This window comes from Elephas maximus, chromosome 25 (assembly GCF_024166365.1).
Source record: "Elephas maximus indicus isolate mEleMax1 chromosome 25, mEleMax1 primary haplotype, whole genome shotgun sequence".
NCBI classification, from domain to species: Eukaryota; Metazoa; Chordata; class Mammalia; order Proboscidea; family Elephantidae; genus Elephas; species Elephas maximus.
This window is the reverse complement of record NC_064843.1, coordinates 41,521,186-41,536,637: the sequence shown is the minus strand read 5'-3', so window position 1 is coordinate 41,536,637 and position 15,452 is coordinate 41,521,186. Positions and strand designations below refer to the sequence as shown.

Below are 15,452 nucleotides of genomic sequence, written 5' to 3'. Positions count from 1 at the left end.
GTATACACATCCATGAGTGTCTTTGTATTACTGAAAAAAAATTTTCCCAAAATAATAAACATAACATGAAGAAAACAAAATAAAAACCAGAAATGGAACAGAATCATCCATTTAAAAAAGAAACACCAGCAGTGGCCCACTAAACTGATTTTATGAATTGGTCATGACTTACACTCTGAAAAACATTTCAAGTTACAACTCATCATTATAAAAATCCTTCATCTGTAAAACATGAAATAGAGCCTATCTCATAGGATTATTCTATAAAACGCTCAGTGTAATATCTAGTACCTTGTGATAATTCTGACAGAACTTGATCAACTTTAAAGCACAAAGCAAATATCAGACATTATTATTTATCCTGGATCCCCAATCAATGCCCATGGAAGCAGCAGTCAAGAAATCAAATCACATACCGCACTGGGCAAATCTGCTTCAAAAGACCTCTTTCAAGTGTTAAAAAGAAAGATGTCACTTCGAGGACTAAGGTGTGCCTGACTGAAGCCATGGTGTTTTCAATTACCTCATGTGCATGGGAAAGCTGGACAATGAATAAGGAAGACGGAAGAAGAACTGACACATCCGAATCATGGCGCTGGCAAAGAATATTGACTATACCATGCACTGCCAGAAGAACAAATAAATCTGTCTTAGAATGCTCTTTAAAAGCGAGGATGGCGAGACTTCGTCTCACGTATTTGGACATGTTACCAGGCAAGACCAAGCCTTGGAGAAGGACATCATGCTTGACAAAGCAGAGGGTCGGCAAAAGAGAGGAAGACCCTCAATGAGATGGACTGACACGGGCTCAAACACTGCAATGACTTCGAGGATGACACAAGCCAGGCAGTATCTCATTCAGTTGCACACAGGGTTGTTAAGAGTCAGAAGCAACTCGAAGGCACCTAAAAACAGCAACATTATTTATCTGCAGTCCCCAGTCTCACCAGGAGTAGTGGGATGCCACATATATTAAATGTACCTCACCTATTATATTGATAGCTATTCAAAACAATAATAACAACAACTATAGCGGCTAACACTTAAAAAAAAAAATAGTGCTTACTATATGTGGACACCATTCTGAGTGCTTTATTCATTATTAACTCATTTAATCCTAACGGCTGCCTTATGAGGTAAGTACTATTATCATTCATTCCTATTTTACAAATGACGAAATTGAGTTGGGATTCAAACTCAGGTAGTGTGGCCCTGCCATCATCTATGCTCTTAACTGCAAATGTTATATTGACAGTATAGCAGGAGGTATGGGATTAAAGCAGGCAGGGGCAGGGTCTGGGTTGTAAGGTCTAGCTAAAATATGTCCTTTGTAGTAACCAAATGAGATTCAACTCATCAAATGTTTTTTCTTGATTTCACCTAGGTGAGCTCACCATCTAACAAGGAAGAAATATGAGCCAAGGGAATGGGGACACAGAAGAGAGAACGGTGATTTTTGCCAGAGAAGCAATCAGTTACGTAGTAGTCAGGGAGTGATTACTTCCTTTACTGCTTATGAGGGGCCCTCTCATCCTCTTTACAGACCAGAAACCTGAGGCTCAAAGAGTCAGAAACTTGTTTTACTTGACCTGGCCTCAGACCCAGCCCTCTGATTCTATCCTTGGGGCCACTTCCACTTCATCCCCATGACTCAGACTCAAGGAGAAATGAGGCCTGGGCTGAGGCCTTGAACAAACTGGCAGTGCGACTTACCCACTTCCCCAGGCACGTCTTTCTAATGCCATCCCTGGCCACTGGTCTCTCATGTTAATTGTTATTAACATCCATATCCATTCTCCTTCCCATGTCTCCATGGATCCTTTCCTTTTCAAGGCTAACCCTATTACTCAGGCTCTTTATCTTTTCATGTGTAGTCTCCTGCATCATCAATTGGGTCCTCTCTTTCTCTTGTACTTTTAAACTTCTTCTTTTCTGTGCTTTTAAACACACTTACTTAAGCCTCCCCAATCTAACCACGATCCCACACGAAGCAGAAGGATACCCTCTAGAATCTTTTCTCTTAACTCTGCTAACCAGATATTCCTGAGAATTCCCTAATATAGATTTCATTACTTCACTTGAGCAGTTTTACTTATCTTAAGATATTTTATGGCTAGAAAAAAAAAACAGTGAATAAAATCAAAGAACAAATAGAAATCATTTCAGTACCTGTCGAAGGGAAGGTTTCTGGAGTGGTTGCTGCAGTGCTGGAATTCCCCAGCTCTTTTGTGGCATTTGTGGACTCGTTACCTGGAAGCCCAGTCCCATTTGGTGAAATTGTAGTAACTCTAGAATTGGTGCCTGCTGTTCTTGTGGTCCCATTGTCAGAGTCTGAAGAACTGACGACAGTGGTTACATAGGTGGGTCCCAGAGTTAGATTTGGGCTGAATGTTGGTGTCACAGAAAGAGAAGTTACTGAAAAATTTGGCTTTGAGGTTTTGGTCTCTTCTTTAACTGTTTCTGTTGTTGATGCTTTAACTGATCCTATAACTCCTACTGAAAGTGAAACTATAAACGACAAAGAACAAGGAAACAGAGCAGGTGAGGCTCAAAAGTACAGTTATGAGGCACACAGCACCAAGCCTTTATAAGCTCTCAAACACTTAGAGACTCCTCCCACCCCACACATGTTTTTATCTAATGTTGGTCCCCTCCTGCCTCCTCCAAAGGACTAACATCTAAAGAAGGAAGAGACTGGATTCTTAGCTCAGTTCCTTAGACTCAAGATACAGGAGTCTCAGTAAATATCAGCAATTTCTTTACTTTTCAGAATGAACACATAATCTCTTGATTTATTTAAAAAGGTACGTAAACATAATTTTTTAATGAGAAACTAATTTGCTCTGTAAACCTTCATCTAAAGCACACAAAAAAATAAAAAGGTATGTAAACAACCAGAATGGAAATAATGAGAATGCTGATACCTTGTGAAAAACGTAACCAACGTTACTGAGCAATTTGTGTCAACATTGTTAAATGGGAACGTAATTTGCTGTAAAAACTTTCACTGAAAACACAATAAAATATTTAAAAAAATTTTTAAAAAGGTATGCACTATGTAGAACAATTCTGAGCGCTCAGTATGACTCAGAGACTTCCAAAGACACCTATTTTACTAATACTTTTGAATAAAACTTTAATATTCTTTTCTTTCTGTAATACCAGGCAAATCTTCAAATATGGGTCCTTAAATGTGGAAGTAAAATTTTGTGCTGAACACCAGCCTTATCAAATGACAATTTACCTGTGGTAGCATTATTGGCGTTGACACATATCAGAACACTGCCAAACAGAACAAGAATGAACCAGAAATCCATGTTGACCTGGAAAACAGAAAGCCATGTTAGACAACATTCTGTTATCGTAACTATGTCCAAACTATTCACCAAAAGAGTATTTTGGGCAGAACCCTTCCTTCCCAGCTATTACAAAGTGCACAAAGGACCAATGATCTTTTGGGAGTCTGACACGCATATTCCCCAAGAGTCCAACTATTTATAATTGAGGCTTTTTTTTTTTTTTATAAACGGAGACCTGGGTGGTGCAGTTAATGAGCTTGGCTGCTAATCCAAAGGGTGGATGTTTGAGCCCACCTAAGGCACCTTGGAAGAAAGGCCTGGTGATCTACTTCCAAAAACTCAGCCATTGAAAACCCTATGGAACACAGTTACTCTGACACAAATGGGGTCGCCATGAGTTAGAATCAACTCCACAGCAACTTGTTTTTTCTTTCAATAAGAATATGTTTTTTAGGGCAGTGGTTTTCAACCTTGGCTGCACATTAAAATCATCAGAAGAGCTTTCGAAAACCCCCATGCCAGATTGCATCAGAGTCTCTGGGAGTAAGAGCTAGGTAGTGGTCCTTTGTAAAGCTCCCCGGGTGACTCCTATGCTTTAAAGGATTGAGATGTATGGAGAAGGTAGGTTGATGGCTCTAATGTACTATCCTTTGAAGCAGATATTATAGCAGCTGTTCTTAATCTTTATTCCACCTCAGACCATATCAGAGGGCTGTGACACAAATCCACTGGTAATAGTGGCTCATTCATCCACTCAGTAAGATTTCTGTGCCCTACAGTGAGCGAGGTACTACGGAGACAACTGGAAAGCAATATACTCACAGGCCCCATCCTTGTGAGGCTCATAGCCTAGAGGTGACTCAATATGGTAGTGACTTTCCAAGAGAAGCAGGCATGCCTCCTATGGGTGCAGGGGTTGCAGGTTCATATATACCTCAGGAGCAGCCACATAAACTTTTGACCAATTCTCTACTCTTCCCAGGCTGTGATCATTAAATCAGTGATATATTATTGGATTTTTATAACTCTGTGAAAGCTATGGACAGTGATCACCTCTGACAGAGCCCAGCTCAATTCCCACTTAGCCTGAATACGAAATTGAGAAAGCATACAACTCCTTCCATAAGGGTCAGGAGATGGATTGGAAAGCTAATTATTGTATATGTATACATATCTATACTTGATAAATTAATAGGGAATGGTATTGGGAAAATAACTGTATTTGGGAGAAGGAGGTTAGACCATCACCTCAATCCATATACCAAAATGAACTCCAGATGGGTAAAGAATTAAATGTTTAAAAACACACTTTTAAAAAAGTATAACTGAATATTTACACAAGCCCAAAAGGTGCTCTGGTGGCACAGTGGTTAAAGCGTGCAGCTGCTAAACAAAAGATAGGCAGTTTCACCTCACCAGCAACTCTGCGGGAGAAAGATGTGGTACAGCTCTGCTCTGTCCTATAGGGGCACTATGAACTGTAATCAATTCAATAGCAGTGGGTTGTTGTTTTTTTTTTTTAAATACACATCCAGGATGAAGAAGGACCTTCTAAGCATAAGGGCAATGCAAGAAATCACAATCATAAACAATGTTAAAAAGGAAATAAACTGGGAAAATTACTACAAATAAGATAAAGGATTAAAACCATTAGCATACAAAGGACTTAAACTATCAAAATGAAGAACACTAAGATCCCAGTTTTGAAATAGCTGAAGAACCTAAACAGATCCTTTACAGAAGAAAAATAAATAGCTAAACAATACATTAAAAAGTGTTGATCATCCCCACTAAGCACAGGAACACAATGAGATAATATTTTTACTTTCCAAATCAGAGAAGATCAATCGGATTAAACATTCAAAGCTGACAAGAATCACATGAAAAGGACTCTTTCAAGTTGGTGGGTCCGTCAATTAGCCTATAACAACCTGTATTCTTTCAGAAAAGATTATAAAAAGAATCTTAAAAGCATTCATATTGTTTTCTGACCTACTTCCAAGATTTTATTGTTAAGTAAATGCGAATAATCTAAAACACAGACTAAAACTGATATATAGAGATATTCTTTATGGTAGAAAATATGCAAACATCTAATGATAGGGAAAGTAGAAAAAAGGTGAAATAAACATTATGTTGGCACTCAAGATATTTTATGTCAATGCAGAGGTTAAGAGTTCAGCTGCGAACCAAAAAGGTCGGCAGTTCAAATCCACCAGCTGCTCCCTGGAAACCCTGTAAGGCAGCTCTACTCTGTCCTATTGGGTTGCTGTGAGTCGGAATGGAAGACAACAGGTTTGGTTTTGGTTTTATTCAAGACCCATGACACAAGCCATGGTATTTTCAATTCTCCCATATGCATGCAAAAGCTGGACAATGAATAGGGAAGAAGAACTGACACCTTGAAATTATAGTGTTGGCAATGAATATTGAATATACCATGGACTGCCAGACGAACGAATAAATTTGTCTCGGAACAAGTACAGCCAGAATGCTCCTTAGAAGCAAGGATGGCGAGACTTCGTCTCACATACTTTGGACATGTCATCAGGAGGGACCAGTCCCTGGAGAAGGACATCATGCTTGGTAAAGTAGAGAGTCAGAGAAAAACCCTCAATGAGATGGACTGACACAGTGGCTGCAACAATGGCTCATATATAACAATGATTGTAAGGATGGTGCAGGACTGGGCAGCGTTTCATTCTGCTGTAAACAGGGTCGATATGAGTTGGAAGAGACTGGACTGCATCTAACAACAACAACAAATTCAAGATAATGGATTCAAAGAATTTAAGAAAACAGAACAATTTTTTAAGTTTAAAAGAAAATAAAAGCCAGATATAAAACTGAATATACCATATAACCTTAACTAAATTTATGAATGTATATGCATGAAATTTAAGACTGGAAAGAAAAACTTTATACATTTTGGCATACACTTTATGGTTTTTATTTCCTTCTTTATACTGTTCTTTATTTTCTAGAGTTTTAAAGTTAAGAGCATGATATTTTTATAAATAGAAAAAAATAAGAGTAAAAAAGAAAAATGATGTCACCAGGGAACATGAATATAAGAAGCAAAACTAAAAGAAAGATAACTGCATACCTCAAGTGAAAGAATGTAAGAGAAAAGAAGAAATGCACAGAGGATGGCAAGTTGGAGCAGTTATGAATTTGTAAACTAGCACGAGTGAGGGATACGTCAGAATTTTAGAAGATCCATATCATTAACAACATACATCCATAGACCATGACCGAGAAAACTACAGTGAAGGCCTCATTCTTCTAAAAGGGTGTACGGATACTCTGGCATAAACTGCTCTGAGTTCCTGATCCTGCATATACAACTCATCTGCAACCACACCTTTAGTTCCCTTCTTCAAGTCTCCACGTCTTCTATTCTAACCACCTGAGAGCTTCATGTCAGAAAGTAGGGCTGAGGTCCTTCTCATTCAAGGATGTCATATGCAAGCCATTTCTCCTGGAGCCTGCTCTAACATACCCTGTTCCTGAAGACTTTTCCCATCTGGCTGTACAACTTCCCAGCACTGCCATCACTGAAGACATTATAATGTGGTTCACAATTTTCTTCACATCCCCAAGCCCTGACACGCTTCTGGATAATGTGAACATTGTCAGGAACCACCACAATCTGGGCCTATTTCTCAGTAACATGACTTCCTCAACTCTAATGACCTTATACCTCTATTTTACTTGGGCCGCTCACAACAATGGCTGCACTCTAGAGTCTGCCACCATCTGGAAAGGCTTTCACACTGAATCTCACTTCCCACTCTCCAACCACACTTCCTATCGTTGTAGTTCTCCCTCTCTGTTATGTCTACTAGAGAAGCCTGGTGGTGTCATGGTTAAAGTGACTGACTGCTAACAGAAAAGTCAGTGGTTCAAAATTACCAGTGGCTCCTCAGGAGAAAGATGTGAAGATTTACAGTCTTGGAAACTCTCTATGAGATGGAATCAATTCAACAGCAGCGGGTTTTTTGGTTATGTCTACTGAACCTCTTCTGGGACCTCATCTAGGCCTTCAGCCTCTTGAACCCCTTTCTAATTCTCTTTCCAGTCTTTATTTCCTTCTCTTCCCATTAAGAAAAACTGGTGTCAGTTCGATCACTCTCTTGCTAATATCCTAAATTCTTTTGCTACATTTTCCTCCTATTATAAAAAAAAAAAAAAAAAATCCTAAATTCTTTTGCTACATTTTTCTCCTATTATACCCACCCCAAAAAATCCTATCCTTAGCTAATCCAATTGTTAATTCTACACTTGCTGCTTAAGAAAATCAAACAATCTAGAAGAGTGATACCACTACGAATTGCTATTCCTGGCCTTAATGGAACTCCGAGCATATTTTGCAATTTTCTTGTATTCTGTCAGCTCTCTCTCCAATTCTCCACAGCAGTGATTTCAAACCTCCTCTTCCCTCCAACCGTCTCCTCCCACATTCTTGGCTGATGATCTTGTTTTTCTGGCAGAGAAACAGAAGCCATTGGAATGGACACCCTCAACTCCCGGTCACCATATCTACAAATTTCCTCCTTCGCTGCAATTCCTCCTAAGGATCTCAGTCCCTTAGGAACCTGTTGATCCTCTCCCAGCTTTAACTTCTCCCTTTCATACCAGCATTTAAACACAAATTAAGAATCTCTCAAAGAAAAGAAAGAAAAATTCCTACATCAATCTTTCAGCTAGCATTCTCTCTACTCCATTTCACAGCCAAATTTCTAGAAAGAGTTGTTTCCATAGCAATCTGGCTTCCATTTCCACCATTCCACTAAAACAGCTGCCTCCCTTTAAAGAATGATCTCTTTAAAAGTATTTGCAACTCATTCAAAAGATCCAATTCCTTAATACATAAAGGGCTCCTACGGATTAATAAAAAAAGGACCAAAAATCCAATAGAAAAATGGACAAAAGATATGAAACACAATTCACAGAAAACCAAACAGTTCTCTTAAATTTGAAAAGCTGCTCAGCCTCACTCATGATCAGAAAAAGGTAAATTAAAGCTATGTTGAGATACCATTTTTCATCTATCATATTGCCAAATATAAAAAACTTTAATAACACTGTATTGGCAAGGATTTGAATAGGTACTCTCATACAATCTGTAAATATTTATCAGAATTATAAATACACAAACCTTTTACACAATTCCATTTCTGAGAACTTATTCTACGGATATATCTGTACTTTCAAAATGACCCATGTACAAGGTTATTCAATATAGCACTGTTTGCAATAGAAAAAGATCAGAAATAAATGTCTATCAATGCGGGGGTTTGATTAAATAAATTATGGCATATTCATCCAATGGAATACTATGCAGCTGTTAAATAATAAATAATGTCATGCACATATCATTATAAAAGGAGTCTTGATGGCGCAGTGGTTAAGCGCTGGGCTGCTAACTGAAAGGTCAGCAGTTTGAATCCACCAGCCTCTCAGTGGAAGAAAGAGTGGCAGTCTACTTCCATAAAGATTATAACCTTGAAAACCCTATGGGCAGCTCTACCCTGCCCTATAGTTGCTATGAGTCTGAACTGACTGGATGGCAACCGGGACATACCATTACAATATCGTGCACAATAATTTTACTGCCCTAAAAATCAACTTACTACATTTAATCAACCTCTCTCTTTTTCTACCTCTCCAATCCCTAAACCCTTTGCTATCAAGTCAATTCCAACTCATAGCGGCCGTATAGGACAGAGTAGAACTGCCCCCATAGGGTTTTCAAGGTTGTAGTTATTAAGGAAGCAGATTGCCGCATTTTCTCCCATGGAGCAGCTGCTGGGTTGGAATCACCAACCTTTCAGTTAGCAGCTGAGCACTTAACCACTGCATCACCAGGGTTCCTCTCTCCAACCCCTAGCAACCACTAATCAGGCTGGCTTCTTTCACTGAGCAATACACGTTTAAGGTTCCTTTAGGTCTTTTCATGGCTTGAGAGCTCATTTATTTTTATCACTGAATAATACTCCATTGTATGCACAGACCAGTTTGTTTATCCATTCACCTATTGAAGAGAGCTGCTATAAGCAATTCATGTCCATGTTTTTGTGTGGACATAAGTTTTCAGCTTATTTGGGTAAATATCTAAGAATGCAATGGCTGGATCATAGGGTAAGTCTACACTCAGCCTTTACAAGAAACTGCCATACTCTCTTCCAAAGTTGCTGTACCTCCTTGCAGTCTCATCAGCAATGAATGAGAATTCCTGTTGCTCCACACCCTCATCAGCATTTGGTATCGTCAGTATTTTGAATTGTAGCCATTCTAATAGATGTGACATTATGAGTCGGAATCAACTCCACAGCAACGGGTCTGGGTTTTTTTGTTTTGTTTTGTTTTTTTAATACATGTGAAGTTTTTTGTTCTTGTAATTTACAATTCTGTAATGACATAATGATATTGATAATCTTTCATATGCTTTTTTGCCATGTATATATCTTCTTTGATGAAGTGTCTGTCCAGATCTTTTGCCCACTTTTCAGCTATTTTTTTTATTGTTTGCTATTGTCGAGCTTTAAGAGTTCTTTGCAAATTTTAGATACAAGTCCTTTATCAAATAGGTATTTTACAAATATCTTCTTCCAGTATGTGTCTTGTCTTCCCACGTTTTGCTATTTGAACCTTCTTAAAAATAGCTTTTGCAAAAAATAAAATTCAGGGGAAAAATAAGTCAGATGATCAATCAATTGACCACACACATTTTTTCTCTCTCTCTCTCAGGACCTCTTTGTTTTTAAATCCCTTGACCTCTCTCTGCCACATCTGATTTACTGACACCCATACTCAATCAAATTCATTTCTCTTCCCCACACCTCTCCCTCTTTGAATTAAGTGTTTTAATAGCTTTTTCTGCAATGACATGGATCAACAATTGTGGTTTGAATCTGAGGGAAATCTACACTATCAGATACCAGGAGAAAAGCACTCGTGCCAGCTGTAGTCTGCAGGACGCTGGAAACCCTGTACGCACATTCTAATAGTGGGAATGGTTCTGTTTTCTCACAGGGTGATTTTTAGGGTAAGCTACTATTTGTAATATTTTTATTTTAAAAATCAGCTTGTCTGGCAGTTTCTTATAAAATCAAATATACACCTACCTTATGATCTAAAAATTCCATTCCTATGTATTTACCCAAGAGAAATACAGATAGTCTCTGACTTGGACGCATTCTAGTTACAACAGACCGTACTTCTGATCATCCGTTTTTTGGGTACATCTTATCACTTGTAATACATGCTACATATAATATTGCCGTTTATAATTTGCTGATAGTATCATTCTCAGATGTTGACTTGCAGAAGTTCAAAAGATCACATTTATAAAAATACTGATAATAAAAGGCAATAATAATGGAAACTTAAAAAAAAGACGTATTCGACATGTCAGAACCAAATAATGACGGAACCCCGTTGTAAGCTGGGGACTACCTGTAAAAGGAAAGACCTACTGACAAAAACAACAACATGGATAATCTAAAAAACATTATGTTGAATGAAAAAATCTTATACAAAAAGTATATGCATATAATGTATGATCTCATATATATAAATAAATTCTAGAACAAGAAAAGCTAATTTATGGAGAAAAAAATCAGAACAACTGTTGCCTGGGGAAGAGTTTACCGGAAAGGGACATGAGGATACTTCCCAGATGATGGTAATATTCTGTACCTTTTTTTTTTTTTGAAGTTTGTTCATTCTTTTTTAATGTTGTTGAAAGTATACACAGCAAAACATACACAAACTCAACAATATACATGTACAATTCAGTGACACTGATTACATTTTTCAAGTTGTATGACCATTCTCGGCCTCCTTTTCTCAACTGTCCCTCTCCGATTAATGTGAACTCACTGCTCCCTAAGCTTTCTAGCTGACCTTTCCAGTAGCTGTAGTCAATCTGATCCCATATAGATAGTTCTTCAAAAAGAGCATGATGAATACTCTGTATCTTGACAGGATTTTGGTTGTAGAGGTATATATATTTTTCAAAGCTTACTGAATGATAACCTTAAGATTTATGCATTTCACCCTACGTAAATTTTACCACCAGTAAAGACTCATAAATATTGCGCTCTAGTTAATCATATGCACACTTAAATAGCTGTGGAGAAATGTGCTGATATATGCCACTTACTCTGAAATACATAAAAAATATAAAATGATGGATGAATAGAGGGATGGAGAGGTGAACAGATACATAACAAAACAAGTACAGTAAAATGTTAAATGTAGAATCTAGTGGTAGATATGAAATTTTTGCAACTTTTCTCTATATTCAAAAATTTTTTATAACATAAGGCTACCGAAATAATCAGTTTTGGAAGAACTGCCATTTCTATGGTACTGAATCTTATAATCCTGGAACACAGTATTTTCTCCATTTATTCATGTTTTTATGTTCCTCAAAGCGTTACTATATTCTTCATTTTTGCCCTATACATCTCTTGCTGCAGTTATCCTTGGAGTATTTTATACTGTAATTATGAATGGATTCTTTTAAAATGCCATTTATTTAAGGGATACTTTTGTTATATAAGAAAGACACTGCTCCTCCTTCCCCTCCCCCTGCCATTACATATCGTAAACCACTTAAAAAAAAAAGGTAAAGTATGCTCATTACAAGAAATACAAACAGAACAGAGGGATGTAAAGCAAAACGTAAGTCTCATTCACCATCTGCCAGCCCCATTTCCTAGAAACAATCACTAAATACTTTTTTATACATCCTTTAGAAATTTTTCATACTATACCAGCATATAACGAGCCCTGGTGGCACAGTGGTTAAAGCGATCGACTGATAAACGAAAGGTCGTTAGTTCAAAACCACCAGTGGCTCCATGGGAGAAAGATGTGGCAGTCTGGTTCCGTACAGATTTACAGCCTTGGAAACCCTATGGGGTCACCCGCTGTGAGTCGGAATCGCCTCGATGGCAGTGGATATGCCAGTATATACCCACATTAAAAAAAATATATATATATAAATAGGATGTTATACATACTCTCTGCAGTTCGCATTTTTACTTAAATAATAAACCCTAGATATCTTCCAAACGAAGCCAAGCAGTTAAGTGCTCGGCTACTAACCGGAAAGGTCACGGTTAGAACCCACCAGCTACTCCATAGGAAAAAGATGTGGCAGCCTGCTCTGGTAAAGATTACAGCCTTGGAAACCTTATGGGGCAGTTCTACTCTGTCCTATAGGGCTGGTATGAGTCGGAATTGACTCAACGGCAGTGGGTTTTAGACATTTAGACATCTTCCAAATCAACGCATTCAGCTACTGTTCTTTCTAAAGGCTTCAAATTTTTTAAGTTGTACTTTAGGTGAAGGTTTACAGAACAAACTTCTCATTAAACAGTTAGTATACATATTGTTTTATGACACTGGTTAACAACCCCACGACATGTCAACACTCTCCCTTCTTGACCTTGGCTTCCCTATTACCAGCTTTCCTGTCCTTCTTGCCTTCAGTCCCCTGGGCTGGTGTGCCCCTTTAGTCTCATTTTGTTTTATGGGACTGTCTAATCTTTGGCTGAAGAGTGAACCTCAGGAGTGACTTCATTACTGAGCTGAAAGGGTGTTTGGGGGCCATACTCTCAGGGTGTTTCCAGTCTCTGTCAGACCAGTAAGTCTGGTCTTTTTTTGTGAGTTAGAATTTTGTTCTACATTTTTCTCCAGCTCTGTCTGGGACCCTCTATTGTGATCCCTGTCAGGGCAGTTAGTGGTGGTGGTGGTGGCAGTTAGTGGTGTACCATCTAATTGTACTGGACTCAGTCTGGTGGAGGCTGTGGTAGTTGTGGTCCGTTAGTCCTTTGGACTAATATTTCCCTTGTTTTTAGTTTTCTTCATTCTCCCTTGTTTCCAAAAGGGTGAGACCAGTGGAGTATCTTAGGTGGCTGCTCACAGGCTTTTAATACTTGATGCTATTCACCAAAGTAGAATGTAGAACATTTTCTTTATAATCTATGTTATACCAATTGAGCTAGGTGTTCGAGACTAACTTGATTTGTAAACCTTCACTTAAAGCATAGTAAAAATTATTAAAAAAAAAAAAAAGAGACTTAGAAAATAATTTACCCAGATCTGTGTAATGGGTCATCAACAGCCTGAAGATGGAGAAGCACAGCTCATTCTCAGTCACCTGAGCCTCAGTGCCCCACATGGTTTATAAATAATAAAATGACTATGTAATATTCTGTACATATTGCCCTGTCATTTTAATAATCTATAAGATTGTAAAAAAAAAAAAAAAAGCACAATGAAAATAAAAAAAGAGTTGACTCTATATGATTTATGATTTCCTTCCCTTTTCTGTACATCACTCTCCATTAGACAACAGTGGCTTGAGTAAAGACAGAATTATATATTCCAGGAAAGCCAAAATAATGGAAGAAACCCAAGTTTATACATCTTCATTTTTCAAAAAACACTTGTGAATTGTTAAGTCTTTGGTTAACTGTGAGTGCAGAAAAACTGAGCAGAGTGGCTTGGGAGATGAGTCATGAAACTTGGGCGGTTCCTAATTTATCAGGCACAATAGCACACACATTGTGTTCTCTCTCCTACCCCACCACACCCAGACAAAGGGCCAATATATAGTCCTCATTTCTTTACAAAAACATTTCTTACTCTTCTTGGAAAAGTAATTGTTTCCATTGCATATACATTAGAGTGCTCAGTCAGTATGGTTCAACATTCGAATAATAGAGAAAAGTACTGCCAAGACGCCATTTGCAATGCTTAAAAGTTATAGGATAAAAGACGAAGGAAGTTCTGAAAAATCGTAATTGTGGTTTTCCTGAGATTATGTGTCTAAGAACATTTCCTAAATGTTCTTAAAATTCAAACTGAGCGACATATACACGGAGGCTCTGAATTCTCCAGTGGGGATGTACATGGATGGTGGGCAATGCCCACTGGCTGTTAAATCATGCACACTCGCTTTCCTGTCTCAAAGCCCAGTCTGCACTGAGCACTCTGTGTGCCTTCTCTCATTCAATCCTTACCAACCCCACAATGCTGATATTGGTGTTATTACAACCTACCATGTTGTATACTTTTCAGGTGGTCTCTCTTGAACTGCTGAAACCCTGAATGCTAAATCTATAAACAATCACGCATTTCAGGGGTAAATTATTTGAAATGTACATCCTGCACCTGAGATGACGGAATCATTCAGAGGCATATTGAGTACCTGTTAGAGAAGGACTCCTTTGGCTTCTGGCCAAACAGCAACTCCCCCTTGTTGATGTACCCTGAGGCCCTGAAAACCATGCTACCCTTCCCTGAGGAGAAGGAGAGGCAGAGAAATGAAATTTGGGTGCTTGTCCTGAGGAGAAAGTGCCCATTCCTCAGCTTTCCATCCAGCTGCAAACCAGAGGTGCGGAGCAGTGATAAAATTCTGGCCAAGGGTATATGAGCTAAAGTATGTTGTATGAGCTCCAGGAAGGGGGTTTAAAAGGAAGGGAGGTGAGTCTTTTTTCCTGTCCTCTCCTGAAATCTGGAACTTGGACACAATCAGAGCTCCAGCAGAGTCCCCTGGTGGTGCAAATGGTTAATATACTCTGATGCTAACCCAGAAGCTGGAGTTTCAAGTCCACCCAGAGGTGCCTTGGTACAAAGGCCTAGCAATCTACTTCTGAAAAATCAGCCACTGAAAACCCTATGACTCAGGAAAGGAGGGTGAGCATGGTTGTACAACTCGAAGAATGCAACAAGTATCACCAAACTGTGCATGTAGAAACTGTTGAATTGGTATATGTTTTGCTGTATATATTCTCAACAACAAAAATAAAATAAATTATTAAAAAAAAGAAAAGAAAATCCTCTAGACTGCAGTTCTACTCTGAAACACATGGGGTCACCATGAGTCCAAACTGACTTGACAGCAACCTGTTTGGCTTTTTTTTTTTTTAGAGCTCTAGCAGCCATTCTGGATCCTGGGGTGACCATGAAAATGACAGGGTAGAGAACTAGAAAGAGACCAGGCTCTCTGATGACACTGTTGCCCTGCTGTACCAGCCCCGCTAAACTTCCTATTTCTATTGCATGAGAAAGAAATAAACCTATTTTATCTTCTGATATATGTAACCACCAATCCTGATATAGCTAGCTATA

The 15,452-nt window shown here is 38.5% G+C and overlaps 1 protein-coding gene across 5 annotated transcripts in view; it reads right to left on the bottom strand.

Moving 5' to 3' along the window:
• PTPRA (protein tyrosine phosphatase receptor type A) overlaps positions 1-15,452 on the bottom strand; it is a 146,461-nt gene that overhangs the window by 58,589 nt on the left and 72,420 nt on the right. For all 5 annotated transcript variants that reach the window (XM_049869517.1, XM_049869514.1, XM_049869515.1 and 2 more), the window contains 2 exons: positions 3,245-3,323; positions 2,170-2,508 (listed from right to left, as the gene is read on the bottom strand). In XM_049869517.1, the coding sequence (XP_049725474.1) occupies positions 2,170-2,508; positions 3,245-3,317 (412 nt within the window). In that variant the 5' untranslated portion in view covers positions 3,318-3,323. The remainder of the gene's footprint in view (positions 1-2,169; positions 2,509-3,244; positions 3,324-15,452) is intronic.